The sequence below is a fragment of the Larimichthys crocea genome, chromosome XXIV (assembly GCF_000972845.2).
Source record: "Larimichthys crocea isolate SSNF chromosome XXIV, L_crocea_2.0, whole genome shotgun sequence".
Lineage (NCBI taxonomy): Eukaryota > Metazoa > Chordata > Actinopteri > Sciaenidae > Larimichthys > Larimichthys crocea.
The window spans coordinates 5235513-5253028 of record NC_040034.1 but is presented as its reverse complement, the minus strand read 5'-3'; the positions used below and the strand labels follow the sequence as shown (position 1 = coordinate 5253028).

The following is a 17516-nucleotide window of genomic DNA, read 5'->3' as shown; positions in this document are numbered from 1 at the left end:
AGAAAAAAAGAGCCTCGACGAGCTTCATGAAACCTAAAAATAAAGACTGACAGAGACAGAGAGACACCCGGAGACACCCGGAGACACCCAGAGACACCCGGAGACACCCGGAGACACCCGGAGACACCCAGAGACACCCGGAGACACCCGGAGACGCCCGGAGACGCCCGGAGACGCCCGGAGACACGCCCGCAGGAGGAAGTTACAGGAGGAAGTTACAATCAGCTGCATGAAGTTCAACATGTCTGCAACACAAAGTGGAAAATAAAGATTGTTTTAAAGGAGCAGAGCGTCAGCTCCTCCTCAGAGTCAGTGTGGGGTCATTGATCTTCATCAGTCTGCTCAGCAGAGGCAGAAACACTCAGTCAGTCACTTCAGTAGTCTCCGTCAGACGGCGGCGTTTGTTTGAGTCCTTTCCCTCCACAAAGACCTCCCTCGTCTTCCTCGTCTTCTACTGCGATGGCGAGAACGTCAGGATCATCCACCCGATCACGAAGTAGAAGAGGAACACCGGGTACACCACCAGCGCCTTGCGGTTGGGCGGCTGGCTGTCGGCGAGGAAGGCCGTGGAGGCGAAGGTGGACCAGCCGAAGGACACCGTCACCACCGCCAGCCGCACGGCGAAGCTCACCTTCCCCGAGCCGCCGACCAGCACGATCCGACACACGGCCATGGCCGCCGTCAGAGGCATGATGCAGTAACCCAACACACACAGGCTCTGGAAGAAGGAGATGGTGCCGCCCAGCAGCTTCGAGTTCAGAGTGATGATGATGGAGCCGAACCACACGATGACGAAGACCTGCAGCAACAGCACAGGGTGAGTGGAGGAGGAGACACCCACCCACCTTCAGATCCACCTGCCCATCCATCCATCATCCATCCATCATCCATCCATCCATCATCCATCAACCATCCATCAACCTGCCCATCATCCATCATCCATCCATCCATCCATCATCCATCAACCATCCATCAACCTGCCCATCATCCATCATCCATCCATCAATCATCCATCCACCATCCATCCATCATCCATCCATCATCCATCCATCAATCCATCATCCATCCATCCATCCACCATCCATCCATCATCCATCCACCATCCATCCATCCACCCACCTTCAGATCCACCTGCCCATCATCCATCCATCATCCATCCATCATCCATCCATCATCCATCAATCATCCATCCATCATCCATCCACCATCCATCCATCCACCCACCTTCAGATCCACCTGCCCATCATCCATCCATCATCCATCCATCATCCATCCATCATCCATCCATCAATCCATCATCCATCCATCATCCATCAATCATCCATCCACCATCCATCCATCATCCATCCATCAATCCACCATCCATCATCCATCCACCATCCATCCATCCACCATCCATCCATCATCCATCCACCATCCATCCATCATCCATCCATCATCCATCCATCCACCCACCTTCAGATCCACCTGCCCATCAATCCATCATCCATCCATCCATCATCCATCCACCATCCATCCATCCATCATCCATCCACCATCCATCCATCCATCAACCATCCATCCATCATCCATCCATCATCCATCCATCCACCCACCTTCAGATCCACCTGCCCATCATCCATCCATCCATCATCCATCCATCAATCCATCGTCCATCCATCATCCATCCATCCATCATCCACCATCCATCCATCATCCATCCATCCATCAATCAATCCATCATCCACCATCCATCATCCATCAATCAATCCATCATCCACCATCCATCCATCCATCATCCATCCATCCATCATCCATCCATCCATCCATCCATCCATCCATCATCCATCCATCCATCATCCATCCATCCATCCATCCATCATCCATCCATCCATCCATCAACCATCCATCCATCATCCATCCATCCATCATCCATCATCCATCCACCATCCATACCCAAATCAGTTAACTAGTCAGTAGTGACTAGTCTGTTAGGGTCAGTTAACTAGTCAGTTAAGGTCGGTTAAGGTCACTTAACCAGTCGGTTAAAGTCAGTTAACCAGTCAGTCGGTTAAAGTCAGTTAACCAGTCAGTCGGTTAAAGTCAGTTAACCAGTCGGTTAAAGTCAGTTAACCAGTCGGTTAAAGTCAGTTAACTAGTCAGTCGGTTAAAGTCAGTTAACCAGTCAGTCGGTTAAGGTCAGTTAACCAGTCGGTTAAAGTCAGTTAACTAGTCAGTCGGTTAAAGTCAGTTAACCAGTCGGTTAAAGTCAGTTAACCAGTCAGTTAACTAGAGTGATGGATACAGTCAGTTAACGTGACGGATATAGTCAGTTAAAGTCAGTTAACCAGTCGGTTATGGTCGGTTAACCAGTCGGTAAACCAGTCGGTCACCTCGGCGAACTGCGGGCCCCCCTGGTCGTCGCTGTCGGCCGCGCCGCCCTGCAGCAGCAGAGCCAGCGTCACGCACAGCAGCAGCGGGCCCCACAGGTCCCAGTCCCGCAGCAGAGCCGTGCTGCGCTTCGGGTACAGGACGTGGACGAACTTGTTCCCCACGGCCCGCAGGTCCCGCAGGATGGTCTCCTTCACCGGGCTCGTCCAGGGGGAGAAACTCGTCGTCCCGCCGGGTGGAGCCGAACGGGCACGGAGATGTCCCCCTCCACCGGGATGTCCTCCGAGATGGGAGACGTCGGACAGCCGGCGAACGGCCTGCTGGCGTCTCCGCTGCAGCCATGTGTACCGAGGTTACCGAGAGTTAAGAGAGTGACGGGATCACCGAGTTTTCCCGAAGCCTTCAGACGGCGGCCGAGTCCATGCACGGCGGTAAGTAACGACAGCGACTGGACCGACTCTGCTCCTCGGTACCGGTCAGGTCCGGTTGGTCTGGTCTGTCCGGCTCGTGCGGGTTCTGCTGTCCACGTCAGCTGAGGATTGTTTACTTCCGCAGGGCGCGAGCCGCACATCCGGGTGGTGCGTTCAAGAACCGTCCGGGGTGGTGCGTTCAAGGACACTCGGTAAAATATTTTACAATTAAATTTTTACACCATCCAACATCCAATCAAAACCCCTGCTCGTGACTCGTTCCTCTAAGTCCACTGAGGCTGGTCCAGAAGGAGTCAGTCTCATAAGTCCCCATGTCCAAATGTCCAACTTCACAGCAGAAATAAACATGTTACATGCCAGTTTGGTCTCTGAGCTAATTTCCCCGTTCATGACAACTGGTACTGAGGTGAATTATATTACAAACTCACCTGTTCAGGTAAAGTTAGAAACTTCATTACTGCAGTGAAGACCTTTTAAAACACACCGTAACACCTCCTCTAATATTACAGGTAGGATGTCAGTGCTGCTGATGTATGAGACGTGTTGTTCGGTACGACTCACCTGACACTTGAAAGTGCTTCATATAATAAGTGTTTGTATTTCATGGCACTTCAGGTTTTCACTGTCGTCGTTTATGGAGGCCTCTAGTGGACGACTCGAGGAACTGCTTCACAGCCGAGCAGGTTGCTGCTGCATGACACACGGAGTCCTCAGGGTGGTGCTGTCTGCATCCAGAATGTGAGCAGAGCCTCTCCTGGCTCGTCCTGACCCACGGGAGTCACAGCATGACGTCCCCCCAGCATGATGTCACAGGATGAGGTCACCGCATGATGTCACAGCATGATGTCACACAACCCACACAGAGAAAACCAGCCGGGGTTCGAACCTGTGAGGCGACAGTGTTTGTGTGTGTGTGTGTGTGTGTGTGTGTGTGTGTGTGTGTGTGTGTGTGCTGATCATTTCAGGTGTGTCTCTGCAGAGGTGTTTGTTTACAAACATGACCTAAATAATATCACCTTGTTTCCCTGTTAAAGGTTTTTGTGGGCAAGTTTTTCCTCACTGGAACCGAGGGTCTAAGGACAGAGGGTGTCACTCCCTGTACAGATGTAAAGCCTCAGAGGAAAATGGACTTTGTGACTTTGGGCTTACAAATAAAATCTGATCTGATTTGATTTGATTTATATTAGAATATTTAAATATTTGAGGGATTCCATTTTTTGTCCCTTCCACGTTGGCTTCACGTCCCGGGCGTGGAGGAGGGCGCTCGGGTTAAAGAGGTTAAGACGTGAAAGAGAAGAAGGGCGTGAGAGTGAACGATGAGTCGTCACAGCCTCTGTGGAATCGTCTTTGTCTCTGGATTTCAGTAGATTTGGTGATCATGGAAAGTGAATGAGTCAGAGACCATCTGCTGAGGTCACGTTAGATGAACGTTACAGGGATTGATGATTAAGCTGTTTGATTCGCTCACCGAGGTCACATGTCATAATGTTACGTTGTTTCAGGTGTTTCTCTAATGTTTGTCTCTGTGTGTCACAGACCATACATTTCTGATTTTTTATGTTCATTTATCTGATGATTTAAGTTTACTTTATAGTTTCAGAGTTGTGTTGGCTTGTGTGTTCACTGGGAGCACACTACCTCTGAGCTTCATGTAACACCTCACACAGTCACTGTATGGACCAGCAGGTCCCCGCAGGCACCACAGCAGGTCCACAGCAGGCCACATCCACAGCAGGCCACAGCAGCACAGCAGGACCACACAGGAGGTCCACAGCAGGCCACAGCAGGACCACAGAGGCCACCAGGCACAGGCCAGCAGACCACAGCAGGCCACAGCAGGACCACCCAGCAGTCCACAGCAGGACCACAGCAGGCCACAGCAGGACCACCGCAGGTCCCACAGCAGGTCCACAGCAGGACCACCGCAGGACCCACAGCAGCCCAGCCCCGATCCCCGAGAACCTGTGGACGACAGAGACAGAAACTCCAGGAAGAAGTTTGTTAGTGACATGTTAATGAGACATGAAGGTTTACAGAGAGAGAGAGGAGGAGACAGAGAGAGAGAGAGGGAGACAGAGAGAGACGAGAGAGAGTTTTCAGTAAGGGAGATGTGACTGCATCTTCAACCAACACTGTGCCTGACTAGGCATAAAAATCTAGTCCTATGGCAGCATCACTAAGGGATGACCTGAGCCAGCACTAACTATAAGCTCTATCAAAGGGAAAGTCTTCAGTCTACTCTTAAGTGTTGCCGTGTCTGCCTCCTGAACCAGAAGGTAGTTTGTTCCACAGAAGAGGAGCCTGATGCTGAAGCTCTGGCTCCCAATCTACTTTTGAAACTATAGGAACCACAAGGAACCACAAGGAACCACAAGGAACCACAAGGACCAGGAACCCAGCGTCCTGAGAGCGCAGTGTTCTAGAGGGGTAGTAAGGTACTATGAGCTCTTTTAGATATGATGGTGTCTGCCATGAAGAGCTTTGTAGTAAGGAGAAGAATTTATTCTATTAGATTTAACAGGGAGCCAATGCAAGGAAGCCAGAAATGGGAGAGATGTGCTCTTGATCTTGGTTCCTGTCAGACACGTGCAGCAGCCTTCTGAATTAACTGCAAAGTCCTCAGAGACTTATTGGGCAGCCTGATAACAAGAGTTACAATAGTCCAGCCTTGAAGTAACAAATGCGTGGGACTAGTTTTTCTGCATCCGCCTGGGACATGCGTCTGATTTTAGCGATGTTACGTAAGTGGAAGAATGCAGTCCTCGAAATTTGTTTTATGTGACGTTAAAGGACAAATCCTGATCAAAAACAACTCCAAGATTCTTTACAGTGGAGCTGGAGGCCAGGGTTATCCCATCTAAAGTAACTAAGTCTCTAGAAAGAGAGTTTCTTAGGAGAACTTCTCCTCACCTCTGGTCTGCAGGCCGACTCCTGCCTACAGAATGTTTCATTCCAGCCTGTCACTAGAAATGTACAGACCGAGCCAAACGTGTGAGATCAGTGTGAGAACGTTACAGAGAGTCGGAGAATGTCTCCATTCATCTTCAGTCTGTTCAGGAGAACTCCCATAATAATCTTATTGATCAGAGGAGAAGCTCGCGTGGACAACATCCTATAAATGATTAAACTATGTTTAGCTCAGGACAATGAAGAAATGATTCCCACCCTGACATCAAAAGCTTCATGGACCAACTGCAACACATGCAGGTCCATTCACTGTGTCACTCACAATCACTTTATTGCTCACAAACAGGAAGTGATGGATGCATCATCAGTGTACGGCGTGCTGTCCTCACTGCCTGCTGGATCTGTCGTCTCATCACTGACTGCATGAAAAAACTTCTGGCCTCCAAAACAAACAGACTCATCTGTGCTGCTGAATGTCCGTCAGCCCTCACTGTGTGTGCGTGTGTCTTGTGTGTGTGTGTGTCTGTGCGTGTGTTGTGTGCGTGTGTGTGTGTGTGTGGTGTGTGTGTCTTTGTGTGTGTGTGGTGTGTGTCTGTGTGTGTGTGTGTGTGTGTGTGTGTGTGTGTTGTGTGTGTGTGTGTGTGTGTGTGTGTGTGTGTGTGTGTGTGTGTGTGTGTCAGCAAATGAAAAAAAGTTTGACTTCCTAAACCACAAACGTTCATCTGAAAACCGCATCCTGTCACAGCTCGAGCAGGGAGACAGCCGACAAGAGATGGAGGCTGAACTGCTGCATGAACGGCCTCCACCCCTCCACCTCACGGAGCATGGGAAGGTCACCACTGAAGGTGTGGCACCCCTGTAAAGCATGCTGGCCTGACCCCGCCCCACAGGTCTGCTGGATCCAGCATCATGTCTCTGGGTGTGTTGTCTGCTCTCGTGGAGGTTCATGCTTCCAGCTGCAGTTTGTATTTGGGACAAACAGACACCATCAGACCTCCTGCATGTGTGTGTGGAGTCTGTTTCTTCTCTCCGTGTTCATCACAGGAGCTCCAGCCATGATGGACTTGAAGGAGCTCAAGTGTCTCCGGATCTTGTTCACGAGGAAAATGCAGCGTGGATGGAGCGGCGGTTGGTGCAGTACCAGACCGTCGTGGTTCAGAGTGAGCTGAGCCTGAAGGCAAAGACAACCCTCACCGATGGTCACGAGCTTTGTGGATACAAGCGGCTGAAGAGTTGAGGAGATCAGAGCAGAGCTGCTCCTTCACACTGAAAGGAGTCAGCTGAGGGGTTCAACATCTGATCAGGATCCTCCTGGGCGCCTCCGTTTGGAGGTGTTCAGACACATCCAACTGGGAGGAGACCCAAACCTGCTGGTGGGATTATATAGACCATCTAACCTGGGAACACCTCGAGGTCCTCCAGGAGGAGCTGGGGTGTGTTTCTGAGAAGAAGAACGTCTGGTGCTCTGCTAAAGCTGCTGCCACCAGACCAGACCTGGATCAGAGGAGGAGGATGGATGTCAACTGGCAGATGATCTTGGTCATCACCTGTTCACATCCACAAACATCCTGAGCCCACAGCAGGGGAACACCTTCAAACATGGAGGATGGAGGATCTCCAACACGTCCAGGAGGAGCAGAAGATCTGAGACGACAACTCTGTGAACGTGTTGAGCAGGAATCAAACCTCAGACAGACAGACAGACAGACAGACAGACAGACAGGCAGACAGACAGACAGACAGACAGACAGACAGACAGACAGGCAGACAGACAGACAGACAGACAGAGATGGAGACAGGCTCCACCCAGTTAAATTACAGTCTTTCTCCATCTTTAGATATTGTCCCAGCATGCAACGCTCTGACACTTTACTGGAAATGTTGTTTGGTCTGAGCCAAACGGTCTCACACACACACCACACACCACACACCACACACACCACACCCACACACACACACCACACACAGATTATATATCATGACACAGACACAAACAGAGGCATTGTACTCCAGAGGTTTGGCTGTGGCTTTGAAACCCCATAGCTGGACTTAATGCACAAACCACACACACACACACACACACACACACACACACACACACCACACAACACACACACACACACCACTGTATAAACCTCTGTGGTTGGTAGGATGTACCGCTGCACGCTAACTTAGACCGACAGTTGTAAACACTGTATTGAGGGAGGAGTCAGGACAGATCCAGGGGCCCCAGAAACAGATGTGGTGACAACAGCTGTCACAGGGGCCAAACACCTGGCAGGGCCCCTGAACACTGAGAGAGAGAGACAGGCTGAATCCAGACCTAGACAGACAGACAGACAGACAGACAGACGACAGACAGACAGACAGACAGACAGACCGACGACAGATGATGAACCATGAACGGATCACAGCTGGATTTTTGGGGCTGGGCTGCCTGTCTGTCTGTCTGTCTGTCTGTCTGCCTGTCTGTCTGTCTGTCTGTCTGTGGCGTCACAGGAAGTGAAAGCAGACTGTCGTCACTTCCTGCCTGAATGACGTGACTGACTCTCAGTGAGACACTGGCTGCATTGATTTCATGTTCAAACATTTATTGACTTCAAGACATTTTCATTCATCAGCAAATCATCAACTGGACTCGCTGCTCACGGAGCTCCTCTGTCGACCTGCAGCAGCCACGTTAAACTCAGATCTCTGACACTGACTACAAAGCAGTCTCTGGTTCCATCGTCCTCACACAGACAGATGTCCCTCCTCCTGGCTCTGCCACCTGTCCTCTCAGGACAGTCCAACTTTTCTGTCTGTTGTTCCCCGTTGGTGGAACGTCCTACAAGCTCCTACAGATCAGGGGCGTCCCTCTCTACCTTCACAGACCTCCTGAAGCCTCCAGCTCTGCAGAGAGGACCTCCTCTACAACACTACCAAGCTGACATGACACATCTGTCCTACATGGACATGACACATCTGTCCTCTACAACTGGACATGACACATCTGTCCCTCTACAGCTGGACTGCACATCTGTCTCTACAACTGGACATGACAATCTGTCCTCTAAGCTGGACATGACACATCTGTCCTCTACAGCTGGACATGACACATCTGTCCTCTACAACTGGACATGACACATCTGTCCCTCTACAGCTGGACATGACATCTGTCCCTACAGCTGGACATGACACATCTGTCCTTTACAACTGGACATGACACATCTGTCCTCTACAAGGACTGAACATCTCTGCAGCTGGACATGACACATCTGTCCTCTACGCTGGACGACACATCTGTCCTCTAAACTGGACATGACATCTGTCCTCTACAACTGGACATGACACATCTGTCCTCTACAGCTGGACATGATACATCTGTCCTCTACAACTGACATGATACATCCTCTACAGCTGGACATGATACATCTGTCCCTGCAGCTGGACATGACATCTGTCCTCTACAGCTGGACATGACACATCTGTCTCTCAGCTGACATGACAATCGTCCTCTGAGCTGGACATGACACATCTGTCCTCTACAGCTGGACATGATACATCTGTCCTCTACAGCGGACATGACACATCTGTCCTCTGCAGCTGGACATGACACATCTGTCCTCTACAGCTGGACATGACACATCTGTCCTCTACAGCGAGTCCTTGTCAGGGAGAATGTTTGTCCGTGTGCTCAAATGTCATGAATAATAATTATTATTGAATGTGACAGAGGAATAAAACGTCAAACACTGATCTTCATGTTTCTGCTTCATCATGTTCAAAACACAGATGATGTGTTTCATATAATGATCACTAATGATCACTAATGTCACTAATGATCACTATTGATCACTAATGATCACTATGATCACTAATAATCACTATGATCACTAATGATCACTAATGATCACTAATGTCACTATTGATCACTAACGGTTTCATTCACTTCATGTTCTGTTGTTTCCTGTTTCATTTATTCAAATTCAACTTTAACGTACAAACACCTGTGTCTGAGATTAAAATACATCTGAAGTGTGTGTGTGTGTGTGTGTGTGTGTGTGTGTGTGTGTGTGTGTGTGTGTGTGTGTGTGTGTGTTGAGGTGTCATTGTGTTCAGTGAAAGTCATGTGTGTGTGTGTGATCAGTGTGGAGGTGAAGCTGTGAGTTTCAGCTGCGTCAGCGACCATGATGACTTCTTTGGAAACTCTTCTGTGGTTGGAACATCACCTCCCTCTGCTCACACATGAAACATGAAACATGAAGGTGAGTTTCATCTTTCCCACAGTCAGATGTTACGTCACAGTCACAGATCAAATCTAATGATGCTGATGACGTAAAAAATATGAAGAGAGAGAGAGTGTGTGTGTGTGTGTGTGTGTGTGTGTGTGTGTGTGTGTGTGTGTGTGGTTTTGAGGAAATGACGTAACTGCTGGTTTGGAGGAAATCACCTCGATGTTGTTGCTGGAAAATGATTTATGTTTTAACGACTGAGCTGTCACACACCACACACACCCCACACACACACACACACACCACACACACACACACAACAGTGAAACTCCGTGTGAATACATTCGATGCTCCACAGGTCTTAAAGTTATGCAGCTTTGATTGACAGGTGGGCGTGGTCACGGTGACTTGTTTGAGGCTCAGGTGTCACTCAGTCCGCTGGTCCGCTGGTCCGTTCTTTAACTGTCACTGGTTCACAGGTCAGGTCTACATTCAGACAGGCTGCGAGTATTTTAAACTCCAGGCTGACTCACGCACATATTTGCGGTGTGTGTGTGTGTGGTGTGTGTGTGTGTGTGTGTGTGGTGGGTGTGCAGGCAGAGCGTGTGTTTAAGGAAGAGAGAGAGAGAGAGAGAGGCGGAGGGAGGAGCTGCTGGTCAGTTTGATACAGACCTTCACACACACCGGAGGACACAGTCGGTAAGAAATGCGCGTGTTTGTTTGTTTGTTTGTTTGTTTGTTTGTTTGTTTGTTTGTTTGTTTTTGTTTGTTTGTTTGTTTGTTTGTTTGTTTGTTTGAAGCGCGCGCTGAGCTGCTGTCTGTGCGTGTCTGTGCGGGACAGCTTCATTCTGAGCGGATTCCTGTTGACTGCGGAGCGATCATGCTGATCAGGACGCATGTGCAGTTATTAATGTGAATTATTGATCTTTAACATGAAGCCAGCTGCAAACAGACCTGGGGTCAGTCAGTGAAACATCTCAGAGTCCTGCTTCATGTAATATTCATTAAAGTTACCAGCGGAGCCTCATGATTCATGTCAAAGTACACCGAGCATTAAAGCTGCCACACGGTCCCCTGCAACAGGAGCAGTGATGATGATGATGCTGCACTCACTTCTTCATCTCAGTGATGATGATGATGATGATGCTGCACTCACTTCTTCATCTCAGTGATGATGATGATGATGATGCTGCACTCACTTCTTCATCTCAGTGTGATGATGATGATGATGCTGCACTCACTTCTTCATCTCAGTGTGATGATGATGATGCTGCACTCACTTCTTCATCTCAGTGTGATGATGATGATGATGATGCTGCACTCACTTCTTCATCTCAGTGATGATGATGATGATGATGCACTCACTTCTTCATCTCAGTGATGATGATGATGCTGCACTCACTTCTTCATCTCAGTGATGATGATGATGCTGCACTCACTTCTTCATCTCAGTGATGATGATGATGATGCTGCACTCACTTTTCATCCAGTATGATGATGATGCTGCACTCACTTCTTCATCTCAGTGATGATGATGATGCTGCACTCACTTCTTCATCTCAGTGATGATGATGATGATGCACTCACTTCTTCATCTCAGTGTGGATTTGTGGAGACACAGACACATCAGGAGCTGTCAGGTGACTGACGCTGCTTTAACAAACTCACTGCTGTAGTTTATGATTGTTGGAGTGTGAGAAGACGAGAGCAGTGACTGAACGACTGACTGGAAGAATGAACGACTGACTGACTGGAAGAATGAACGACTGACTGGAAGAATGAACGACTGACTGGAAGAATGAACGACTGACTGGGAGAATGAACGACTGACTGGAACGAGCTAACACTGTTTAACTTTTAAAAACTCGTCTGCAGCTCCTGGTGAGCAGCTGCTCTTTGCATGGTCGCCTCTGTCCTCAGTGTTTGCACAGAGACATGAAGCTGCCTGCAGGTTGTTCCTCCACCTCCATCCTCAAAAACTTCTTCTGACCCATCATGCACAGCTCAGACTCATCCATATCTGACTCAGTTTAAGTGAGCTGGACGGACTGACATGAGCGGACGACCAGCAGCATCAGCAAAGAGCCTCAAGGCTCATCCATCTTTGACTCGTGTCCTGCCAGATCATTCAGACACCTCTTTGTCATCTCGTTGGGTCCAGGCTCAGATGTCAGGCACCAGTTGGACCTCATCCGTCCATGAAAAGCTCTCAGCGCTCTGCAGACAGAGTCCAGCTGAGGTAGAAGTCTCAGGGGACCTTTGAGAGCGTCCAGAAGCCCAGGTGGAGATCCTCGGGTGCTCCATGGTCTCTAGAAGAACCCTTGATGATGAACTCGAGGGTCCTTCCTTAAACCTCCTCCAGGGTCACAGTCACCCTTCACCAACCCTGAAAGTCCTGAGTCCTGAGTCCAGGGTCTCTCTGCGAGATGTTTTTGGGTTCTAGCAGCTAATGTTTGTTCCAGGTGAGAGCGTCTCTGAACACCTGAGTTAATGTTCAGTGAGAGTTTAGTGTCTGCTGTAACCGACGTGTTCCTCTGCCTGTCCGTCACTCAGGATCCCAGAATATTATGAAGCTGGCTCGTGTGGAGCTCATAGCTTATTTACAGCAGACTGAGGCGTGTGCACGTCACATGTACTGCTGCTGCTTTCACTGCATGATAAAGTTCGGTTATATTCATGTAATGCACCAGGAGGCTGAGATGGAGATGAACGCATGAATAATGCATTCAGTTTCATACTCTCTGCGACCGACACATAATAAAGTCAGATCATATTGCCTTATTGTTGTGGCCATGCATGCACCCTGCACCCATCATTTATATTTATGGCTGACTGATCCACACACAGTCGCACAAAGCAGCATCACATCTATTCAGAAGAAGGAGGATATTTAGGAAGCAGCTGACGTTCTGTCTGTGGGCAGGTGATCTCTGGGAAACGCAGTGCAAAACAAACAAACAAAAACTACTGAAGCCTGGCAGGGACAAATCTGACTGTGCTCATCATCAGAGCATCGTCCTGCAGGATGAAGACCTTGTGTCCAAAGAAGAAGTCTGAAGAAACTTATGAATGCAAACATTCAGGATCCCCAGAGGATGAATCCAGGTGAAGTTTCCTCCTGTGCAGCTTCTGCTGTGAGACTCAGGGTGAGAGGTGGAGTCCGCCATCAAACACAGACACAGTTTACCTGTTCAGGTGGAGACATGCAAACTCCACACAGAGAACCAGCCGAGGTTCAAACCTGTGAGGTGACAGAGCTAACCACTGCACCACCACACCGCCCACAAAACAAACCACAGTTCCATCAGCATCTTTATTTCAAATGATTTTTTGCTTCAGAAATCAGACAGACGTGTCTACGTGAGGTTTGAGACAGACGTCCATCCTCAGAGGGACGAGACAGCGAGCGAACACGTGTCCACACGTGTCCACACGTGTGGACATGTGTGGACACGTGTGGACACGTTGATCAGGCGATGTGCGATGATGAGAAACGTCAGACGCAGCATCAGGAGGAAAACATTGTTTCTGATGTGATTCAGATTTCTGTCGGGGAAGCGATTGTTCTGAGACATGATGGGGTTTCCCGCTTAAACCGTGTGATTAAGAATGAATCATCTCACACGTGTGCAGCTCGGCAGAGAATACTCCCCAACACGCTACGTCCGTGTTGAATGTGTCTTGATTGATGTGACAGGTTCAGGAACAGCATCGGAGGAGTCATGTTGTTCTGCTCTCAGGATGTGGAGACGGTGAATCACATGTTGGAGACAACATACCGGACCTGTAAGTCAATAAGACGAGCAAAGACTTCCCTGAAGGACACGAGGGAGGAAACCACATGTATTCACACTTTCTCCATTTGAACACTTTGAATGATGACAGAGAAAATAATGTGAGTCAGAACAACACAGTGACTGATGGTCTGAACTCTGAGCGAACAGAGTTTAGTATCTGTGGCCCGTCGTCCAATCATCAGTCGGGAAAACATCATGTTGTTAACTTCTCCTTCCAGGAATTGACGCATAATTGTTTCTGTCGGCTGAACTCAAACAAACACTGAGCGCCGCTTTGCTGCCAAGTTTATAAGTGAGGAGTAAAAAAACGAGGCTGATGTGACACGAAAACATCCTGAGAGTGATTATACAACAACCATGGACGACGGTGGTGATGGTGAAGGTGTGATGTGGAGAGCAGGAGGAAGTGTCACGGCGACGGGACCCTGATTTACAACTTGCTGCTGTTGCCATAGTTACCACTGTCAGGGTCACTGATCACAGAGCAGCAGCAGCACGCCTCAGGGAAAGAAGTGAAGGTATTGATCGCAGGTTCATTTATCCATCCTGCTGTCTGTGACTTTGATAAAGTAAACACACACACACACACACACACACACACACTGAGTATTCCAGCTAGTTTACTGTAACATGACAGCAGCACGCTGACAGTGTGACGGTGTGTGTGTGTGTGTGTGTGTGTGTGTGTGTGTGTTAACATCTTTGCTGATGATGCTGCTGTGTATCTTTGGTTTAGGTGTTTTTATGTCTGAAGGGGAAGAAGGGAGCACTGGACCTGGATCAGTACTCTGTAGATAGACTGCATCTCTCTTTCTCTCAGTCTGTATCAGTCTGTAGACATCAGTCTGTATCAGTCTGTAGACATTAAGCTGTAACAGTCTGTAGACATCAGTCTGTAGACATCAGTCTGTAGACATTAATCTGTATCAGTCTGTAGACATCAGTCTATATCAGTCTGTAGACATTAATCTGTATCAGTCTGTAGACATCAGTCTGTAGACATTAATCTGTATCAGTCTGTAGACATCAGTCTGTAGACATTAATCTGTATCAGTCTGTAGACATCAGTTTGTAGACATCAGTCTGTAGACATCAGTCTGTAGACATTAGTCTGTAGACATTAGTCTGTAGACATCAGTCTGTAGACATTATCAGTCTGTAGACGTCAGTCTGTAGACATCAGTCTGTAGACATTAGTCTGTATCAGTCTGTAGACATCAGTCTGTAGACATTAGTCTGTAGACATTAGTCTGTAGACATCAGTCTGTAGACATTATCAGTCTGTAGACGTCAGTCTGTAGACATTAAGCTGTAACAGTCTGTAGACATCAGTCTGTAGGCGTCAGTCTGTAGACATCAGTCTGTAGACATCAGTCTGTAGACGTCAGTCTGTATCAGTCTGTAGACATCAGTCTGTAGACATCAGTCTGTAGACATCAGTCTGTAGACATCAGTCTGTAGACGTCAGTCTGTAGACATCAGTCTGTAGACGTCAGTCTGTATCAGTCTGTAGACATCAGTCTGTAGACATTATCAGTCTGTAGACGTCAGTCTGTAGACATTAAGCTGTAACAGTCTGTAGACATCAGTCTGTAGGCGTCAGTCTGTAGACATCAGTCTGTAGACATCAGTCTGTAGACGTCAGTCTGTATCAGTCTGTAGACATCAGTCTGTAGACATCAGTCTGTAGACGTCAGTCTGTAGACATCAGTCTGTAGACGTCAGTCTGTATCAGTCTGTAGACATCAGTCTGTAGACATTATCAGTCTGTAGACGTCAGTCTGTAGACATTAAGCTGTAACAGTCTGTAGACATCAGTCTGTAGGCGTCAGTCTGTAGACATCAGTCTGTAGACATCAGTCTGTAGACGTCAGTCTGTATCAGTCTGTAGACATCAGTCTGTAGACATCAGTCTGTAGACATCAGTCTGTAGACATCAGTCTGTAGACGTCAGTCTGTAGACGTCAGTCTGTAGACGTCAGTCTGTAGACGTCAGTCTGTAGACATCAGTCTGTAGACGTCAGTCTGTAGACGTCAGTCTGTAGACGTCAGTCTGTAGACGTCAGTCTGTAGACGTCAGTCTGTAGACGTCAGTCTGTAGACGTCAGTCTGTATCAGTCTGTAGACATCAGTCTGTAGACGTCAGTCTGTAGACATCGGTCTGTAGACATCAGTCTGTAGACATCAGTCTGTATCAGTCTGTAGACGTCAGTCTGTAGACGTCAGTCTGTAGGCGTCAGTCTGTATCAGTCTGTAGACATTATCAGTCTGTAGGCGTCAGTCTGTAGACGTCAGTCTGTAGGCGTCAGTCTGTATCAGTCTGTAGACGTCAGTCTGTAGACGTCAGTCTGTAGACGTCAGTCTGCCTGCACATGCATGGAGGACTTCATTCCTATGTTGGCAGTGGTTACACATCATGTTATATGTTCTAGATCTCACACACACTTATCTGTGTGGTCACATTACCACACTCAGTGAGATCCACTGATCCAGGTTCAGTGATGCAGCGGTACAGCACGGCACCTCACCTGAGCTGACTGAAGGTGTGCTCCATCAGACATACAACATGAGGTTAAAGCAGCGGTCAGCTTGACTCTTAAAGAATGTTCAGCAGATCCAGCTGAGCCTTCATCTGAGAGGAGGATGGTGTGTGTGCTTTGAGTGTGTTGGTTTAAATGACTTCATAACATGTCATTATGGAGCCATTCTGAAGGCGCTGCGAAGACACAAAGTGGAGCTTTACTCAGAGACTGTCCACACACACACACACACACACACACACACACACACACACACACACACACACACACACTACATTTATACACACACACTACATTTACACACACATACTACATTTACACACACACACACACACACACACACTACATTTACACACACACACTACATTTACACACACACACACACACACACACACACACACACTACATTTATACACACACACACACACACACACTACATTTACACACACACACACAGACACTACATTTATACACACACACACAGACACTACATTTATACACACACACACTACATTTATACACACACACTACATTTACACACACGCACACACACACTACATTTACACACACACACACACACACTACATTTACACGCACACACACACACTACATTTACATACACGTGTTGATGTTTTGACGTGTTGACGTGTTGAACAAACATCAGGATCTGATCGCACACATCACTCTGTCAGACGATAAACTTTCTCCTTTTTGTTCCACAGCGGCTGAATTAAACTGAACCGTCCAATCAGAGCCACCAACATGAAGACAAGTGTGTGTGTGTTGTGACGTGCATGTGCGAGTATGAGTGTGTGCAGTGTTAAAGCAGTGTGAATGTGAGTGAGGTGTGATGATGTTCACCATGTCTGAGGACGAGAAGATTAACTGCACCATCAGCCATGAGATCCACCAGTACCTGTTCTCCTGTGTGTACATCCTCGTCCTGTTGGTAAGTGTGTGTGTGTGTGTGTGTGTGTGTGTGTGTGTGTGTCCTCGTCCTGTTGGTAAGTGTGTGTGTGAATCGTAAACAAAATGTTGACATGTCTTAGAAATGTGCAAACAGGAAGTTTTCAGATTGAGGCCATCATGAAACAGGAAACCAACATGATGATGAACAGCTCAGCTAATGACTGCAAACATTTAGAGCACAGGAAGGTTTGACTGACTGAAGTTTGGAGCACAGCATCACATCAACACGGTCCTCTGGTTGTCCCTGTTTCCACCCACAGACCTGAGACTTATAAATAATAATAATAA

At 48.1% G+C, this 17516-nt stretch overlaps 2 protein-coding genes across 2 annotated transcripts in view; one reads left to right on the top strand and one right to left on the bottom strand.

Moving 5' to 3' along the window:
• Window positions 1–176: 176 nt before the first annotated feature.
• Window positions 177–2941, bottom strand: yipf6 (Yip1 domain family, member 6). Its single transcript, XM_019258848.2, is given in 4 exon segments — window positions 177–799; window positions 2373–2570; window positions 2572–2613; window positions 2615–2941. Coding segments are annotated over 4 exon segments (915 nt in total). The 3' UTR covers window positions 177–451.
• Window positions 2942–10512: 7571 nt separating this feature from the next.
• The window catches only part of gpr68 (G protein-coupled receptor 68), an 11539-nt gene continuing 4535 nt past the window's right edge, over window positions 10513–17516 (top strand). The window contains exons 1-2 of the mRNA XM_027274599.1: window positions 10513–10621; window positions 16982–17208. Of these exons, the coding sequence (XP_027130400.1) occupies window positions 17110–17208 (99 nt within the window). The 5' untranslated portion in view covers window positions 10513–10621; window positions 16982–17109. The remainder of the gene's footprint in view (window positions 10622–16981; window positions 17209–17516) is intronic.